At 37.2% G+C, this 18,234-nt stretch overlaps 1 protein-coding gene across 8 annotated transcripts in view; it reads right to left on the bottom strand.

The window, feature by feature from the left end:
- The window catches only part of LOC128226755 (LIM and calponin homology domains-containing protein 1-like), an 80,758-nt gene that overhangs the window by 46,272 nt on the left and 16,252 nt on the right, over positions 1–18,234 (bottom strand). For 6 of the 8 annotated variants that reach the window (XR_008259725.1, XM_052936784.1, XM_052936787.1 and 3 more), the window contains exon 4: positions 16,296–16,408. Coding sequence is in view for 7 of the 8 variants with exons in the window: in XM_052936784.1 (XP_052792744.1) it covers positions 16,296–16,408 (113 nt within the window). In the remaining variant the exon portion in view is untranslated. Of the gene's footprint in view, positions 1–8,170; positions 8,292–16,295; positions 16,409–18,234 lie in introns of those variants that run through there. The other 2 variants (XM_052936790.1, XM_052936789.1) reach the window with 2 other exon arrangements.

The following is an 18,234-nucleotide window of genomic DNA, read 5'->3' as shown; positions in this document are numbered from 1 at the left end:
GGGAATTAATACTTCAAAATTCTTTCAATTGTAACAGAATAAATAATGACTTAAATACAAGATCAATTATATTGAAGAAACAAATCAAATAAATCACTTTCATTGCATATGTCTTGATATAATACATTGGGACCAGGCACACTAGAAGCTCCAGTAAATTATAGCATTGAACTGTTTACTGAGGCACAGGAGGGCCCAGACATCAAGGGATTCTTTAATGAACCATATAAATATTTAGCACAGCCGACAATATGTGGAAAGAGAAACTGGGCATTGGAACTTCTTCTATGGATAATTTCTTTTTATGGCTTATTAGACATTTGCAGTAAAAAAGAATGTCACTAGAATGTTGTTGAATCAGGTACACTCATGAGACTTCTACCGAATCAAGCCAAATTTGGAGTTTTTGCTTATTGGTACCACCTTCTATAGTCCCTAGTACTTGTTAAAAAGCCCTTGAATATGGTGTACCATTTAAAGGGACTCGCTCATGGTATACAGCCTTCAGTATCTTAGTTTGAACACTCCTAATTATAATCAATTTGCCACACTTTATTTTGTTTTTTTTCCATAAAAAGTGCATTTTACAAACCATCAAACAATTCCTTTAGGTAAAAGAGCGGGGATGTTGCGATCGCCTCCTTGGTAAGAACAAAATTATTAAAACAGTTTATTCAGAATTATTATCAAAATATTATTTTATATTAATTTGACTCAAAAAAGGAAGAAAAAAGAATAGCTCACTGATGCTCTGACTTACATCCCATCCCTTTTCTATGGCCGTACTTGATACCAACTTGTAAAACCAGCTGTCGATTACTCTTTGGGGAAAACAAAATCAATTTCAAGTGACGCTCTCTCTGCAAAATATCTATTTAATATTTATCATAAAGCCGGATAATAAATAACATCTCGCAATGACAAAATACCCAGTGTGCTTGGCAACAAATGATATCACATTGTTCACTGATGAAAGCGAAATATTTGACTTTCAAGCATTCAGGGTTTGAACAAAACTATTGGCAGAATTAAACAACAAAGGGCCTTGATATCTATTTTCTTTTGTCTCACAAATCCATCGGTAAATAAAAGACCGAAACAGACAATTTCTGTTATACAATTATCTATAAGTCTTCCTGACTATATTTTCGCAAACCTCAAACCTCTAATTTGGCTTAAAAACCTCTCCTCCTTAAAAGTTCTATACATTGTTTTATAAGATGTGAAGAAGTACAACATTTCAAAAATGAGAGGCCTTTGATTGATTGCAGAACATTTTTCCATAGTTCAAGGCTACAGAACCTACAGGTCAAATGACAGTGACATGCTTTTTTTACTCAAATGAAAATGCTACAATTTTTTTCAAATTTCATTTTATTCTTCCAAGAACAAGAACCTCATTGACTCAGCATTATGATAGAATTCTTTAAATAATATTTGAATTTTTGACACAGCAAATAAACTTTTCAAAATATTTCATTAGTTAATACTCTTACAAAAAGACATTATTTACTTCTTTTCGTTGGTGCACCTTTATGGCTACAATTTTTTTGCATTTAAAAAGAGGAATGGAAGTAGTTGACATTTTTCAATACGGGTTCACATTATGTAATTATGCTAAGTATTTATATTTTCCTTTCAGCTATCCATAATGTTGACAGCCAACAATATTGGGAATTCTAACATGTCCGCCCATTTTAAATCATGCACAGGCATCTCATTACTGCAATATTTAGACAAAAAATAATAAAAATTTCTTGCAAATATTTTTAGCAACAAAAACATAAAATCTTATTTTTGCTGTCAGTGAGCAAACAAAATACATCTTCAGCTTGGAGATGTTAGTGTAAACAGGGGGCGTGGGGGGGGGGGGGGCAGCCTAAAGGGAAGGTGAAGAAAACAAACATAACCCCCATGCCACCTAGAGTAGTCCATATTGATGTTGAAAGGTCATATTCACTACTGTGTGGTTTTGAAGTTATCACTCGAAAATAATCATAATTTAAGTTTAATGACTATAATTTATACATAACAACCTAACACCAGTTAAGAAGTTCTTATACATTTCTAATGACTTACACTCTGCTTGTTTCTCTAAACACTGTATTTTGTCATGACCCATTCTAGAACTATTTCAGCACTATTAGGAAGTCAATTAAGAAGACAGTCATTTGAAAATAATAAACTACACTAAAATGCTACTTCCTCCCGATGCCCTGAAGTCAAAAACTAGGGACAGCAACTAGAAAGTGATGTGAACTGACAAGTCGGCCATCTACCATGCAGTGGTGGTTCAGGTGACATATCATTTAGTCCATGTCCTGGCTTGGGTGACAATCACTCAGCTGATAGTGCATGTTCCCCCCAGTCTTTACCAGTCCATTAACATTCCAACATGTCTGTTTCTCCCACATTAACATTTCCTAATGAATATTTTAGCTGCCGGTTTTATTCTCAAGTCAATGGTGATGAATATTTGAACAGGGTTCTAAAGAAACTGAGATGCATAATAGCTCTTGGACCGGGAATTGCAGACTTAAACTTCTGGAACATGTTCCGGTCTGGTGAGACACCAAATTTAGCATTTAAGGCTGCATTTAGTCAAGGAATTCTGATCAACTTGTTGACCCGCTTCAATATTGGATGTTCCTTTTCTAGGACTATAAGGACCTTGGTGTATAAGCTTATTTATACACGCACTCAAGCCTTTTCCATTCTGCATGTGCTCTGATAAGATTTTAAGTCATTTTTGGTTTTTGGAGCATAGCGCACAGACAGAATGTTACCCTGGTTTGAGCTACCCTGTTTTTTTAACGAGCACTGTCACACGGGACCCCCGTTTAACGTCCCTCCCAGAAGACAAATAGTATTTTTTTATTGGAACAGCAGGGAATCAAACCTGCGACCCCTAGATTGACAGTCATATGTATTACTACTAGACCACAGATGTTCCACATATAGACCTTAGATACAAATCTCTTATTTATATCAGACTTACAGTATACAGGTGAAAAAGAAAATTTACACAGAAAACACAAAAAAAATCTAAAAAATCATTCAAACACACTTGCAAAAACAAGTAATCAGTACTGAACGCACGGACCTAGGAGTCATTAAAATATGCAAATGATGAACGCGTTGCATCACATACAACAGCATGATATCTGACAACTGTAAAGAAAGTTAAATAATAAATCATGAACCATGCCATAGACATTCCACATTTTTCTTTTCAAAATCAGCCAATTGAAAAATGGTATCAATTTACAATCATAATGACTTTTTTTTGAGTCATTGTAAGAGTGTAATGAAATAAATTATATCACTTAAACGATAAAAGAACGCATGCAGGCGCTGTGTTGAATATTTAAGGCTATTTCAAGTTTGTGACAGACAATACAAGTAACATTTTGGCAATGAATAAATTCCTATCAAATCAAAACATTATTTTCCATGAAAATGTCACAACTTTCAAGCATCCAATAATGGAAATCACTTGTATGCAAAAAATGTCAATTGTAATATAACGTTGTTACCTCGTAACCCGACACTAACTTACGCACCTGATTTGGTCACAAATTGCAGGGTAGCAGGTGATAATTACAGGTCTGGAGATGACCTCGTACCAGGCTGATCACAGACCCGCGTTTGCCCTTGCGTTCTTCATCAGTTAAGGATAAAAAGACTTTGAAAGAGCAAGGTTTGATTTAATTTATTCCTTAACAGTTACTGATGGTATTTGATGTAATAATTCTACTGAAAATTATAAGAAAAATCATGGTTTTGCTCTACTTTGATGTTAAGCACTTGTTGGCTGAAGACGCACTTGATCTGAACACAAATCTTTAAACACTGTCATAAAAGGCAAAAAGCTTACCATAAAAGGCTAAATGATATAAAATGCACAAAAGGAACACTGAAACAAAAATAAACATAGAGAGTTTGGTATTTTAAGAACACACCCAAATAAAACTGTCTTCAATACAAAATGTTCCACTAAGAGCCCAAATACCATTGTTCAATCAGGCAAACTAACAAAAGTTAGAGTAAAGTAACTACACATTAAAGTAAACCTTTCTAATCCTATTAGGAATAAACACCATGCTTTATATAGTTCAAAGCGTGCAGACGGTTTGATAAAACAGCTAAATCCATGATTAAAATGACGTAGTTTTTCTTTTTATAGAGATGACTCTTTGAAACATTACTCTATCTCTGCTTTAACACCCAATCACTACTCAATGTTATACCAATCTAACTCCGCTGTTGCACCAATCTCTCCCAATGTTACACCAATCTCTCCCAAACTCTAACACCAATCTCTCCACACTGTTACACCAATCTCTCCTAACTGTTACGTACACCAATCTCTCCCAACTGTTACACCAATCTCTCTCCTAACTGTTACACCAATCTCTCCCAACTGTTACACCAATCTCTCCCAACTGTTACACCAATCTCTCCCAACTGTTACACTAATCACTCCTAACTGTTACACCAATCTCTCCTTACTGTTACACCAATCTCTCCCAACTGTTACACCAATCTCTCCCAACTGTTACACCAATCTCTCCAAATTGTTACACCAATCTATCTCCATTGTTTCACCAGTCTATCTCCATTGTTACAACAATCTCTCCAAGCTGTTTACCAATCTCTCCCGGGCTGACTGTTACATAATTCTATCTCAACACCAATCTCTCTTGAAGGTTACCGGTACACCAATTCCTCACCAGTGTCTCACCAGTCCATCTTCATTGTTACACCAATCTCTCCCACCTGTTTACCAACTCTTCCCACTGTTTCACTAGTCTATCGCCATTGTTACACCATTCACCCCCCCTCCCCCGACTTTTACACCAATCTCTCCCCTGACTGTTACACTAATCCATATATACTGTTTCACTTTTTTATATCAACTGTTACACCAATTTATCTCCACTGTTACACCAATCTGTCTCAACTGTTACACCAATTTCTCTCTACTGTAACATTTATCTTTACCCACTGTTACACCAATTTATCTCCGCTGTTTATACCAATCTGTTCTCCCTGGTACAAAAATATTTCTTGGTACACCTATCACTGTACACTGGTATACAAAGGGCATCTTTGGGCACCTTCTTCTTCTTCTTCTTCTTCTTCTTCTTCTTCTTCTTCTTCTTCTGTGTCTGACCCGAGATACAATTGCCCTAATTTCACCAACAATGTCCATTAGAACATTGTTCTCCATCAAAATTCCCCACTACCTACCAACCGGGAGGACCAAGAACTACCTGAGAACCAAATGGCGGACAGTAAAGGTAAGAACGATGCTTGCACATGATTTGCAGCGGAAAATTACCTTTTGATAATGTAATCAACTCTACATCAAGTTCCCGGTGTTAGGACGTTTTATGTTAAAGGTTCTGACTTAATTTGATTCTATCCTGGAGCAAGTGCCCAAAGATTTCGTGCCACTGGTACACCAATCTCAAGTCACTGGATCTAGCTGTGTCTTTCATGCAGACTTTTATGACATTACAAAGACTGTAAAAACAGAAACTGTTTCTTAGAAGAACAGAGTTAAAACAATTTGTAAACCTTGTAAATTGAAGGAAAAATGAAATGGATGTAGCCAAAAAATACACGAAAACTATTTCAAAGATTACAAATAGCCAAGTATTTAATGTTATTAATTCCTTTGTTATAATTGTCTAGGTATACATGAAGTAAAAATACCTCTTTATACCTGCAACACAGAAGGACAGATAATTACAAAGATTACATCTAACCTTTAATACAAATATATCATTTGAAAAAGGTCACACAATTCTGAGATATGTCAGATAAACTAAAATATACTTAAATGCAAAACTGTTGTCTAAATATTTTATTATTGTATTTAAACTTGGTATTGTCAAAAGTGCCAATAAGAAATAATTCAAATATTTTATCTTAAGTATTTCTAATATTCTGAACAAAGGAATGGTATTAAATGAATGCAATTAAACAAGTTGCTAATATTTCTATTGAACAGGGTAGTTAATACAAGCCACCTGTACTTATGTATTTTCAAATACAATAACCTATTTACTCTAAGCGGGACATTACAAAAACAATACACTTCGACAAAAAAATTAAAATCTTGAAATCAGATTCAAGGTGCAGTAAATTCAAAATACAAGATTTTAGTCAGATCGAAAGTCTTCTAGGTTTTCACCAAATATTTACTCAGTAAAACTACAGACCACACACAGATTCTCAAACCAAACAGAAGATTTATACGAGATGTAATGCAAATATAATGCAAATAGTGTGCACTTCATTTTACGCACAAATGCTAAATTAGGACTCATCTGGATATTTGATTCCTAAGACATAATTTCTGGTCATGACATTATAAAAGTTTGATGTCAACTTTTCCATGAGAAAAGGACCCCCACTGATTTGAGCCTGTTACGTATTTCTTTGCAAAACGTATTTACAGCAGCGCTTAAGGATATTAACATGCTTAACCCTTTTTGAAATTTAAAGTTTACTCTTAATTGAAATAACAGGGTTATCCACATTTTGATATACCATGGTTAACTCTCTTGATATTTACAAAATTACCCCCACTTTTTAATGATAACAGGATAACCCCTTTTTGGAATTTAGAGAATAATACCCCCTTCCCTACTTTTGTTTATTTTATAGTATTAACCACCTTTTAAAATTGATATCATTTTCCCCCTTTTTATATTACAATACTTGCCGCCCAAAACCTTTTTGATGTTAACAGCAAAATCCAATTTTTATATTTACAGCATTACCCCATTTTGATATTTACAGCATTACCCCATTTTGATATTTACAGCATTACCCGTTGTTGATATTTACAGCATTACCCCATTTTGATATTTACAGCATTACCCCATTTTGATATTTACAGCATTACTCAATGTTGATATTTACAGCATTACCCGGTGTTGATATTTACAGCATTACCCCATCTTGATATTTACAGCACTACCCAATGTTGATATTTACAGCATTACCCGATGTTGATATTTACAGCATTACCCGATGTTGATATTTACAGCATTACCCCATCTTGATATTTACAGCATTACCCCATCTTGATTTTTACAGCATTACCTCATGTTGATATTTACAGCATTACCCTATGTTGATATTTACAGCATTACCCTATGTTGATATTTACAGCATTACCCCATGTTGATATTTACAGCATTACCTCATGTTGCTATTTACAGCATTACCTCATGTTGATATTTACAGCATTACCTCATGTTGATATTTACAGCATTACCTCATGTTGATTTTTACAGCATTACCCCATGTTGATATTTACAGCATTACCTCATGTTGATATTTACAGCATTACCTCATGTTGATATTTACAGCATTACCCTATGTTGATATTTACAGCATTACCCCATTTTGGTATTTACAGCATTACCCCATGTTGATATTTACAGCAAATACCCCATGTTGATATTTACAATGTTGATATTTACAGCATTACCCCATGTTGATATTTACAACATAACCCCCATTTTGATATTTACAGCATAACCCGATTTTGATATTTACAGCATTACCCCATCTTGATATTTACAGCATTACCCCATCTTAATATTTATACGATGATGCCGCCCCCTCCCCCATCATTTTACATAAATCTTACTGCTTTCTATCTGCAGTAAATAAAATTGTAAGCCAAATGAAAACATACAGAATAAAACCTTTTTACTTATAAAAGTACATTTGAAAGACACAAAAATCTGTCATACACACACACCTACAGACATCCAGGCATCAACATGTTTATATCTCAACCTTTCAAAACCACTAGAGCAATAACAATCCGGTTTTTGATTGCATCTTCATGGCTAGAATATTAAATAAGTTCTCAACTTAAGGCTTACTTAATAATAAAGTGATTTGTAAATGAATAAATTTGAAAGGTGGAATGTAGCCTTGAAAAGCCTCCTCACCTGAGAATGAAAGTCACATCAATCACTCAAAATGCAAACAGATCGTAGGCAAAACCCTGCCAGAAACACATGCTGCACAAAATCTAATGGATGATATTAAAAGCTTACCTTAATGAACTGATTTTTTTTTTAAATAAATCAACAAATCTGACAGTTATACATGATTATTGTTTTCACAACATACATACCTCATATACAGCTATAATTCCCTTATGACAGTTACTGTATAATGCACAGTCAAAGCATTGACAAATTGATATCAATATACCAATACAGTAATGGTAAAAAAATAATTAAGCAGGTACTGTATATACAGCTGGGACAAGTCAATAAAATAATAATGAGAGACGTAGATAACATGGCTTACATGTCACAGGTAATCTCTTCACAGAATAAGACCGAGCACCTTATTTGGCAAGCTTGGCTAACGTTTGAAATTCCTGATTGGTAATCAATATAAACATAGCCAATGCATGGCACTTTTCTATTTCTACAAGTTAGCTGTATAATGCAACCTTTGCAAAACTGCAATTACGTCCTTGCTTGCTTTGTAAGACTAGTTTCCGAACAAGTGGCAAAAAATAATCAAATCATTTAATGCGGCATACCGTTTATGCACGCACATGCTTTGTGCAGCTAATTTTATTTTATTGGCATTTCATAAAAAAAAAACTCCTGTACAAATATCTTATAAAAGATGTTCGGTGCAATTTAGGTGGCACCTCATTATGCAAAAACCATAAGTGCATTAATAGTCTAACACATAAATTATAGCCTGCTTGATCCAGGATAGAATTTCAGTAGATAAAGGGAAGAAGAATCAAGCTACAATTTATTAACAGATATATGAATAACAAGAAATTGTATATGCATTATAAATATATAATTAAATTTCTGGTAAAAAATGATAAATTGATATCTTCTAAACCCGCTTAAAAACTTAAACCTGTATGCCTACTTAATATATTTTCTTTGAGGGCTGTGACATAAAAATTAACCGGGCCTTTCCATCAATGATGCAAAGCCGACCATCAGTCTTTCAGCACTTATACAAGCATTAGAAAATAAAATAAGATATTCATAAAATTATATATTAGCTTACTATTTCAAACGAGACCTTATGACAATATCAAATGACAAGCTATCTTCCGATGAAGTAAGTATATGCCTGTCAACAGATCATTATAAATGCTAATAGAAGCTGTCAACATTCACACCTGTATGATATAATTTATTGGATTTTTCTTAATTCTTTAAAGAAAATGTGTAATTTAAAAAAAACACACTTGACCTTGTATGGTATGACGAGGTACAATTAAAAAAGCTTCGTTATTATTGGATATCATCTTCTTCTTATAGATTCATCCACACAGTGGCATATCAGTGAGAGGAATCACGTGACTTCAAGGGGTTCTCACACTGGGCACCACGTTAATTTCTAAATAACTTATTTGTCCAAGGATTGCATCATTAAAATTAATATATCTTTCATATTTTTTGTGTCAAAATAGTTATTTAGAAATTATTGTCACTTTCTTGTTTGTTTACATTGGTATTGACCCGTGGTGACCAATGTGGGAACCCCTTTAAGTCACATGATTCCTCACCCTGATGATTGTTCATTTGTATTTGAAATATTCATTAGTATAATAATTTGAAATTAAGTCATTATTTGCAGAGCAAATATTGACAAGCTGGAGTTATGGACCCTGAAGCTTTCCATTAAACAGCTGAAACTGATAAGATCTTGAAATCACTCTTAAAGACTCTTAAGAAGAGTTTAAGCCTTCTATAAGTGACCCATTATTGTTTATTTATGCATCCATCTTCAAAATATTTAAGAACTAATATTACACTTAGTGAACTATAAATTTTAACCAGGTTTCATTTTTCAAACTGAGATTTTTGTTTTACTTTTTGATAATAAAGAAATAAGCAAGCAAATACAAGCAGAATGACAGAGCCATTAATCAAATGACACACTTCGGTCCAATTCTACACTTAACGTCATCCGAAAACATGATTAAGTTCACTAGATATAAAAACGGGTCAAAAAGCAAAGCTTTGATCCCATAGTATCAAATCTTACTACATTTACTGACATTGTATTAAGTCAAAGATATAATAAATTGATATCGTCAGTTATGGATGACATTTCTTACCTTGACGCAAGCCAATCTCAATGTCACATACCGAAGTAAAGAATCTTTTTTAACCAGTCTTTCAAACAAAAGTAAGAAGTAACGTTTATCAAATACGGCAAAACTACTACAACCTGAAATTTGTAACTCTATGAGTCTAAAACTTGGCAATTTAACAACGAAATATTCTTGTTTGTCGCCTACGAAAAAAGTAAATAGTGAAAGATTACCTGTAGTATTGAAAAAAGCCCAGATTACAGCACGGAGCACTCAATGTTTAATGTCGTAATTGGTAATGAATATGCATATAACCGTGACATACGGCATAATAGCTTAAGCGCTGCCGAATTGCTCAAAGTATTGAGCTTTGTTTGCTTTTGTACGCTACAATGAATCGGTATAATTAAATTATGATAAAATTACTTCTACCAATAAAATTTCATTTGGACGTACATTTTTCTTTCACCTTTATAACAGTATGAAGAAATAAACAATAATTACCACTAAATCTCTAGTCATGTATTAAAGGTCATTCACTTAAAAAGACAGAAAACAGAAGTGAAATCATGACAACCCACGGCAACATGTCAGGGTATTAACTCAGATGATAATCAAAGATTCAGCGATAATTAGGCTTAATTGTAAATATTTAAAAATGCACAAAAAAATAATACTTACTCTGGCTGTTTGCAATTTTTGGAGGTTACATTTTGACCTTGATATACAATACATAGGTTAACATGTAACTGTAAGGCGTAAAAGAAAAATATTGTTTATTTTCACAAACATGACCAACCCCATTTTTAAAAAAAAATCTGTAATTGTGTTAGTGATGGGCCGATTAGCGGGTATAATCGATTAACGGCTGGAAAAGCCCAACCCATTCCGATAATCGATTGTGTTTTCTCCGAATCGATAGCGGGTACGAATACTCACGGGTACGAACGAAGATTTCGGAATGGGAAATAACTCTGAAAGCGCGCAAAATGGCCGCTCTAGCAGACGGCAATAGAGAGTCGGAGATATTTAATCACCAAGGATCCAAAATTAAGTCTAATGTATGGAAGGTCTTTGGATTTCAAAAGATCGCCGTGAATTTGCCACCGACAAAGGACAATTTGAATATGAACATCGCCATTTGTCGTCTTTGTAAAAAGTCTTACAAAAACACCGGTTAGTTGAATCTTTTGAAATTTCCCGTCCAGTATTTTAATGTCAGGCTTCAGCATTATATTTTGGAACTCAAGAGCTGTGTTTGTGTAATCATCATTAATGTTTTGCTAATATATTGTCCCCACTTTCATAGAAAGAACGCGTGCCTGTCCGAAAGTTTAAAGCATCCGAAATATCAGACATGATTAATGCTTAACGGTTAAAACCTAAGTATGCCGGCAAATGGTCAGCCAATGAAGCGTTAGTATTTCGTTGCAGTTATCCAATGAAAATTGATTTAACATCGTACAGTTAGGCACAACTGTCAATATGGCGGCGCCCATAGCGTCAAAAAATAAGTTCGAAAGAATTAGCAAAACTTTGATAGATTTTCGTATTTAAAAATTCTGTGACATTTCTATATCCATTATTATATAATATCGGTGGAAAGAACTTTAAAGTTTTTTATGCAACTTGATTTTTTCAGTGACTTTCAATGTACATGTTAAAGTGTAAAACAGTTTTTTATGTGAATAATGCTGATGTTTGTACCAAATATCTAGAAAACAATTATTATAAATAAGTTGTAAACTGTCTTTGTTTTTAAGTTTGTTTTAAACGGGATGTTTTTTTCATAAATAAAAAGTATCAAACTTGAGATGTAAGGGTGTAAAAAGAGCATGTATATAAAGCAGAATCAAGTACGTAAAGGCCTTGTAAAGTTACGGCATAAACAATAAAGAATGTAAACATAAACAATCAACAAAGTGTTACTTTGTACCACTTAAGTATTGTAATGTTTCTAAGTTTTGCAAGTTAAGTGAAAATGTGTTAATTACTTTGAAGTAGTTTGCCAAGCTTGAAATGTTTTGTATTTTGCCAAACAATTCAGTTTGTTGCGTTTGTACAGAGATATTTACTTCTAGTCTGTTGCAAAGTTCTAGTTTTAGTAGTTTAAGCTGTAGATGTTATGTTACTGAATTCCTAATAAATTAAAAGAAATGTGTCATTTCTAAAAGATGTCAGTCGATTCATTCTAGCTTCTCTTAAAATCAAATAGTAATTTTTTGGTAGTAATATTATAATGTCTGCCTAGCAGCAAGCAGTAGGAACATGGTGCAACTTATCACTAACGTAACCATTACAATAATATTACCAAAAAATGACTATTTTCTTCCAGACAATCACAGTTTTAACATCCAGAGAAACTAAATATTTCCTTGCTTTATGCTAGATATGTACATTGTTACAGAAGTATATACCACTATAATACCAGTCAGTTCTCACAAATGCCAGCTATGTATACACAAGATTGTAATTTAAGTTCTTTACTTTTTCAAAAGATCATTAGAATTTAAGTAAAGCAGTCACTTTTAAGACATAAATATCTGAATAGAAAATTATTAAAATAAATAACATTTAACCGATTATTTTTCTGATATATATCGCATCGGTTTGCTAACCGATTCCAACCGATAATCGGTTGCAGTTCTCCAACCGATATCCCATCACTAAATAGTGTTATACACTGACAGTGGACTCGTGGAATAGCTAGGTGTCTGACCCTGAGTGAGAGTGGACAAGTGGTATGGTTAGGTGTCTGACCCTGAGTGAGAGCGGACAAGTGGTATGGTTAGGTGTCTGACCCTGAGTGAGAGTGGACAAGTGGTATGGTTAGGTGTCTGACCCTGAGTGAGAGTGGACAAGTGGTATGGTTAGGTGTCTGACCCTAAGTGAGAGTGGACTAGTGGTATAGTTAGGTGTCTGACCCTGAGTGAGAGTGGACTAGTGGTATGGCTAGGTATCTGACCCTGAGTGGGAGCGGACTAGTGGTAGAGCTAGGTGTCTGACCCTGAGTGGGAGTGGACAAGTGGTATGGCTAGGTGTCTGACCCTGAGTGAGAGTGGACTTGTGGTATGGCTAGGTGTCTGACCCTGAGTGGCAGCGGACAAGTGGTATGGCTAGGTGTCTGACCCTGAGTGAGAGTGGACTAGTGGTAGAGCTAGGTGTCTGACCCTGAGTGAGAGTGGACTAGTGGTATGGCTAGGTGTCTGACCCTGAGTGGGAGTGGACAAGTGGTATGGCTAGGTGTCTGACCCTGAGATAGAGTGGACTTGTGGTATGGCTAGGTGTCTGACCCTGAGTGGGAGTGGACAAGTGGTATGGCTAGGTGTCTGACCCTGAGTGGGAGTGGACAAGTGGTATGGCTAGGTGTCTGACCCTGAGTGGGAGTGGACAAGTGGTATGGCTAGGTGTCTGACCCTGAGTGAGAGTGGACTTGTGGTATGGCTAGGTGTCTGACCCTGAGTGGGAGTGGACAAGTGGTATGGCTAGGTGTCTGACCCTGAGTGAGAGTGGACTAGTGGTATGGCTAGGTGTCTGACCCTGAGTGGCAGCGGACAAGTGGTATGGCTAGGTGTATGACCCTGAGTGAGAGTGGACTAGTGGTAGAGCTAGGTGTCTGACCCTGAGTGGGAGTGGACAAGTGGTATGGCTAGGTGTCTGACCCTGAGTGGGAGTGGACAAGTGGTATGGCTAGGTGTCTGACCCTGAGTGAGAGTGGACTTGTGGTATGGCTAGGTGTCTGACCCTGAGTGGGAGCGGACAAGTGGTATGGCTAGGTGTCTGACCCTGAGTGAGAGTGGACTAGTGGTAGAGCTAGGTGTCTGACCCTGAGTGAGAGTGGACTAGTGGTAGAGCTAGGTGTCTGACCCTGAGTGGGAGTGGACTTGTGGTATGGCTAGGTGTCTGACCCTGAGTGGGAGTGGACAAGTGGTAGAGCTAGGTGTCTGACCCTGAGTGAGAGTGGACTAGTGGTATAGCTAGGTGTCTGACCCTGAGTGAGAGTGGACAAGTGGTAGAGCTAGGTGTCTGACCCTGAGTGGGAGTGGACAAGTGGTATGGCTAGGTGTCTGACCCTGAGTGAGAGTGGACTAGTGGTATGGCTAGGTGTCTGACCCTGAGTGGGAGCGGACAAGTGGTATGGCTAGGTGTCTGACCCTGAGTGAGAGTGGACTAGTGGTAGAGCTAGGTGTCTGACCCTGAGTGGGAGTGGACTAGTGGTATGGCTAGGTGTCTGACCCTGAGTGAGAGTGGACTAGTGGTATGGCTAGGTGTCTGACCCTGAGTGAGAGTGGACTAGTGGTATGGCTAGGTGTCTGACCCTGAGTGGGAGCGGACAAGTGGTATGGCTAGGTGTCTGACCCTGAGTGAGAGTGGACAAGTGGTATGGCTAGGTGTCTGACCCTGAGTGGGAGCGGACAAGTGGTATGGCTAGGTGTCTGACCCTGAGTGAGAGTGGACTAGTGGTAGAGCTAGGTGTCTGACCCTGAGTGGGAGTGGACAAGTGGTAGAGCTAGGTGTCTGACCCTGAGTGGGAGTGGACAAGTGGTATGGCTAGGTGTCTGACCCTGAGTGAGAGTGGACAAGTGGTATGGCTAGGTGTCTGACCCTGAGTGAGAGTGGACTAGTGGTAGAGCTAGGTGTCTGACCCTGAGTGGGAGTGGACAAGTGGTAGAGCTAGGTGTCTGACCCTGAGTGAGAGTGGACTAGTGGTAGAGCTAGGTGTCTGACCCTGAGTGAGAGTGGACAAGTGGTAGAGCTAGGTGTCTGACCCTGAGTGGGAGTGGACAAGTGGTATGGCTAGGTGTCTGACCCTGAGTGAGAGTGGACAAGTGGTATGGCTAGGTGTCTGACCCTGAGTGAGAGTGGAAAAGTGGTAGAGCTAGGTGTCTGACCCTGAGTGAGAGTGGACAAGTGGTATGGCTAGGTGTCTGACCCTGAGTGAGAGTGGACAAGTGGTATGGCTAGGTGTCTGACTCTGAGTGAGAGTGGACTCGTAGAATAGCTAGGTGTCTGACCCTGAGTGAGAGTGGACTCGTAGAATAGTTAGGTGTCTGACCCTGAGTAAGAGTGGACTAGTGGTATGGTTAGGTGTCTGACCCTGAGTGGGAGCGGACAAGTGGTATGGCTAGGTGTCTGACCCTGAGTGGGAGCGGACAAGTGGTATGGTTAGGTATCTGACCCTGAGTGGGAGCGGACAAGTGGTATGGCTAGGTGTCTGACCCTGAGTGAGAGTGGACTTGTGGTATGGCTAGGTGTCTGACCCTAAGTGAGAGTGGACTTGTGGTATAGTTAGGTGTCTGACCCTGAGTGGGAGCGGACAAGTGGTATGGCTAGGTGTCTGACCCTGAGTGAGAGTGGACTAGTGGTATAGCTAGGTGTCTGACCCTGAGTGAGAGCGGACTAGTGGTATGGCTAGGTGTCTGACCCTGAGTGAGAGCGGACTAGTGGTATGGCAAGGTGTGTGACCCTGAGTGAGAGTGGACTTGTGGTATGGCTAGGTGTCTGACCCTGAGTGTGAGCGGGACAAGTGGTATAACTAGGTGTCTGACCCTGAGTGAGAGTGGACTTGTGGTATGGGTAGGCGTCTGACCCTGAGTGTGAGCGGACAAGTGGTATGGCTAGACGTCTGACCCTGAGTGAGAGTGGACTTGTGGTATGGGTAGGCGTCTGACCCTGAGTGTGAGCGGACAAGTGGTTTGGCTAGGCGTCTGACCCTGAGTGTGAGCGGACAAGTGGTATGGCTAGGTGTCTGACCCTGAGTGTGAGCGGACAAGTGGTATGGCTAGGTGTCTGACCCTGAGTGAGAGTGGACTAGTGGTATGGTTAGGTGTCTGACCTTGAGTGAGAGTGGACTAGCCGTATGGCTAGGTGTCTGACCCTGAGTGAGAGTACACTAGTGGTATGGCTAGGTGTCTGACCCTGAGTGTGAGCGGACAAGTGGTATGGCTAGGTGTCTGACCCTGAGTGAGAGTGGACTTGTGGTATGGCTAGGTGTCTGGCCCTGAGTGACAGAAGCTTGTGGTCTCTTTTGGCCATCTAAGATGGACACACGAGTAATGGTTTTTACCCAGGAAGTGGCCTTGAGCTTGATTCTACAACCTATTGGCTTGAAAATATTTAAGCTTAAAAGATATTAGTTTTAACTATTTTAAACACATCATGCCCGAAGACTTACTCATCAGCAATGGCCCGCTGTGTGAGGTCTTCTAGGTCACTTGAGTCAAACAGTTGGGTCGGCTTCAGTCCAAAAGTTTTTTCACAGGCGGCTAAAAACACATTCACATTGTCCTGAAAAAAAGACATTTTGAAAAATTATTTTTTGTCATGATTATATCTAATACAATGCCAATGACAATCACTGGTTTACATCAAGGTGTAGCCATTTTAAGACAGGGCTTAGTCATTTCTTCGCCAAAAATGTTTATTTAAATTTTTTTGGTCTAAGATTACCAGAATTCTTTTCCCGCACTTTTCAATTTTTCTCCAAGGATCATGCTCTGAGCAAAACTAAAGGAACATATAAAAACAAGATAAACACTCTATCAGAGCTAGGTAATATCTGGAGCCTCTAAAAACCAACAAAATTTGCAAGAATGTTGTCAATAGGCAATGGCTGTTCCTCATATAATACAAACAAATTAAATGTCAATGCATTTTTAAATAGCAAAACTTGGTGAAAAGATGACTTTGCACATTCACAGATAATCTTAGAACCATTCATAAAATGCCAATATCATTCTGCAAAAACACCCCAATCTCCATTCAGGTTTGAAATTTAGTGTAAAAGAAGGACACCAAATGGAAAATATTTGCAATGTCTACAAAATGACAAGATTCTATCTCTCTGCAAAAAGCATGTTTTTACACAACTTAACTGAAATACAACACCTTTTAGTATGTTATCATGGCATTCCACAATGTTTCAAATGTCTTTAGTGTCAACCTTCAAATTAAGATAACATCACTGCTAAATTCATATTTTTTCTTTCTCATTTCAATGTTATTTTTGAAACCTTAAACTTACAGTCTTCATGCAAAGTATAACTGTAAAAAAAGTGTATTGAACAAATCCAAGGTGGCTGCAATTATTGACATCGTTTCACAAGCAAATATATTTGATCTTATTAACTTATTTACCTTTTAACTTATTCCTATTCATTGTTTGAAATCATCCAACACAATACAACTACTGGTTGTTTTTCTTCCTCTGACACATATTTATTATTAAATGGACATTTGTATCAATATTATCAGTAAATAATAACGAAATATTTCACACCAGGAGGGTATTATAAATTAAGCCGAGCATGTTTGTACTCTACTTCTGCAAAAACATTGAACAAATATTGAATGGATACATTTTAATATTATTCCTTTTGTTACTTCCAAGTTGCTACTAATCAGAGCAAATCCACTTCAGTAAGGTAATATTTGATGTCAACAAGTTAACCAAGGTCGTATTTCTGTTGTTATTTCCATATGACGTTTGCAGTGTCCAAGTGATTCAATCAACTATATGCCTATCACAAGTCTCCTTATCCTGTTAAAGTGACTTTCCAAGAGGGAGGGGTTTCATGTGGAGATAAAGATTTAAAACTGTGCAGAACACTTGTCACAGCCCTTTCTCTATGTTCTACAGCAAGGACTTTCATATTTTCTGTTCTTTAATTTTATGTAGATCAATTCTGATGTATGCACCAATTTTGATGATTTTATCCTCAAACTTAAACTCTAAAATATACATTAATTAAGGTTCCATTTAACCACCCCAATACCATTAGTTTTAACCATTTTTTGCAAACATGACACTTCAATGATAGGAAAAAAGCAAGACATGTAGCTAAATTGTCTTTAATGTTGCCAACCAGTTGTGGATTTAAGTGCCTTCAACTTTTGACAATTTTTTTTATTTTGGAAAATAATTTTATTTTATTTCATTTCTTTAACTGATGTATGACTGTGCCGAAACTTCAGGCTGCAGCTGTACTTCAAGCTCACCTTTTTTCAGTCGCATGTTAAAAATATAAACTATTTTAAATCTTAAGGATGCTATCTGCGCCTCTGCTAGATTAATGTTGTAAATTCTTTTTAAAAAAGAGTGTCTGGTACGAGAT

This window comes from Mya arenaria, chromosome 3, assembly GCF_026914265.1.
Source record: "Mya arenaria isolate MELC-2E11 chromosome 3, ASM2691426v1".
NCBI classification, from domain to species: Eukaryota; Metazoa; Mollusca; class Bivalvia; order Myida; family Myidae; genus Mya; species Mya arenaria.
This window is presented reverse-complemented; position numbering and strand designations above follow the sequence as displayed.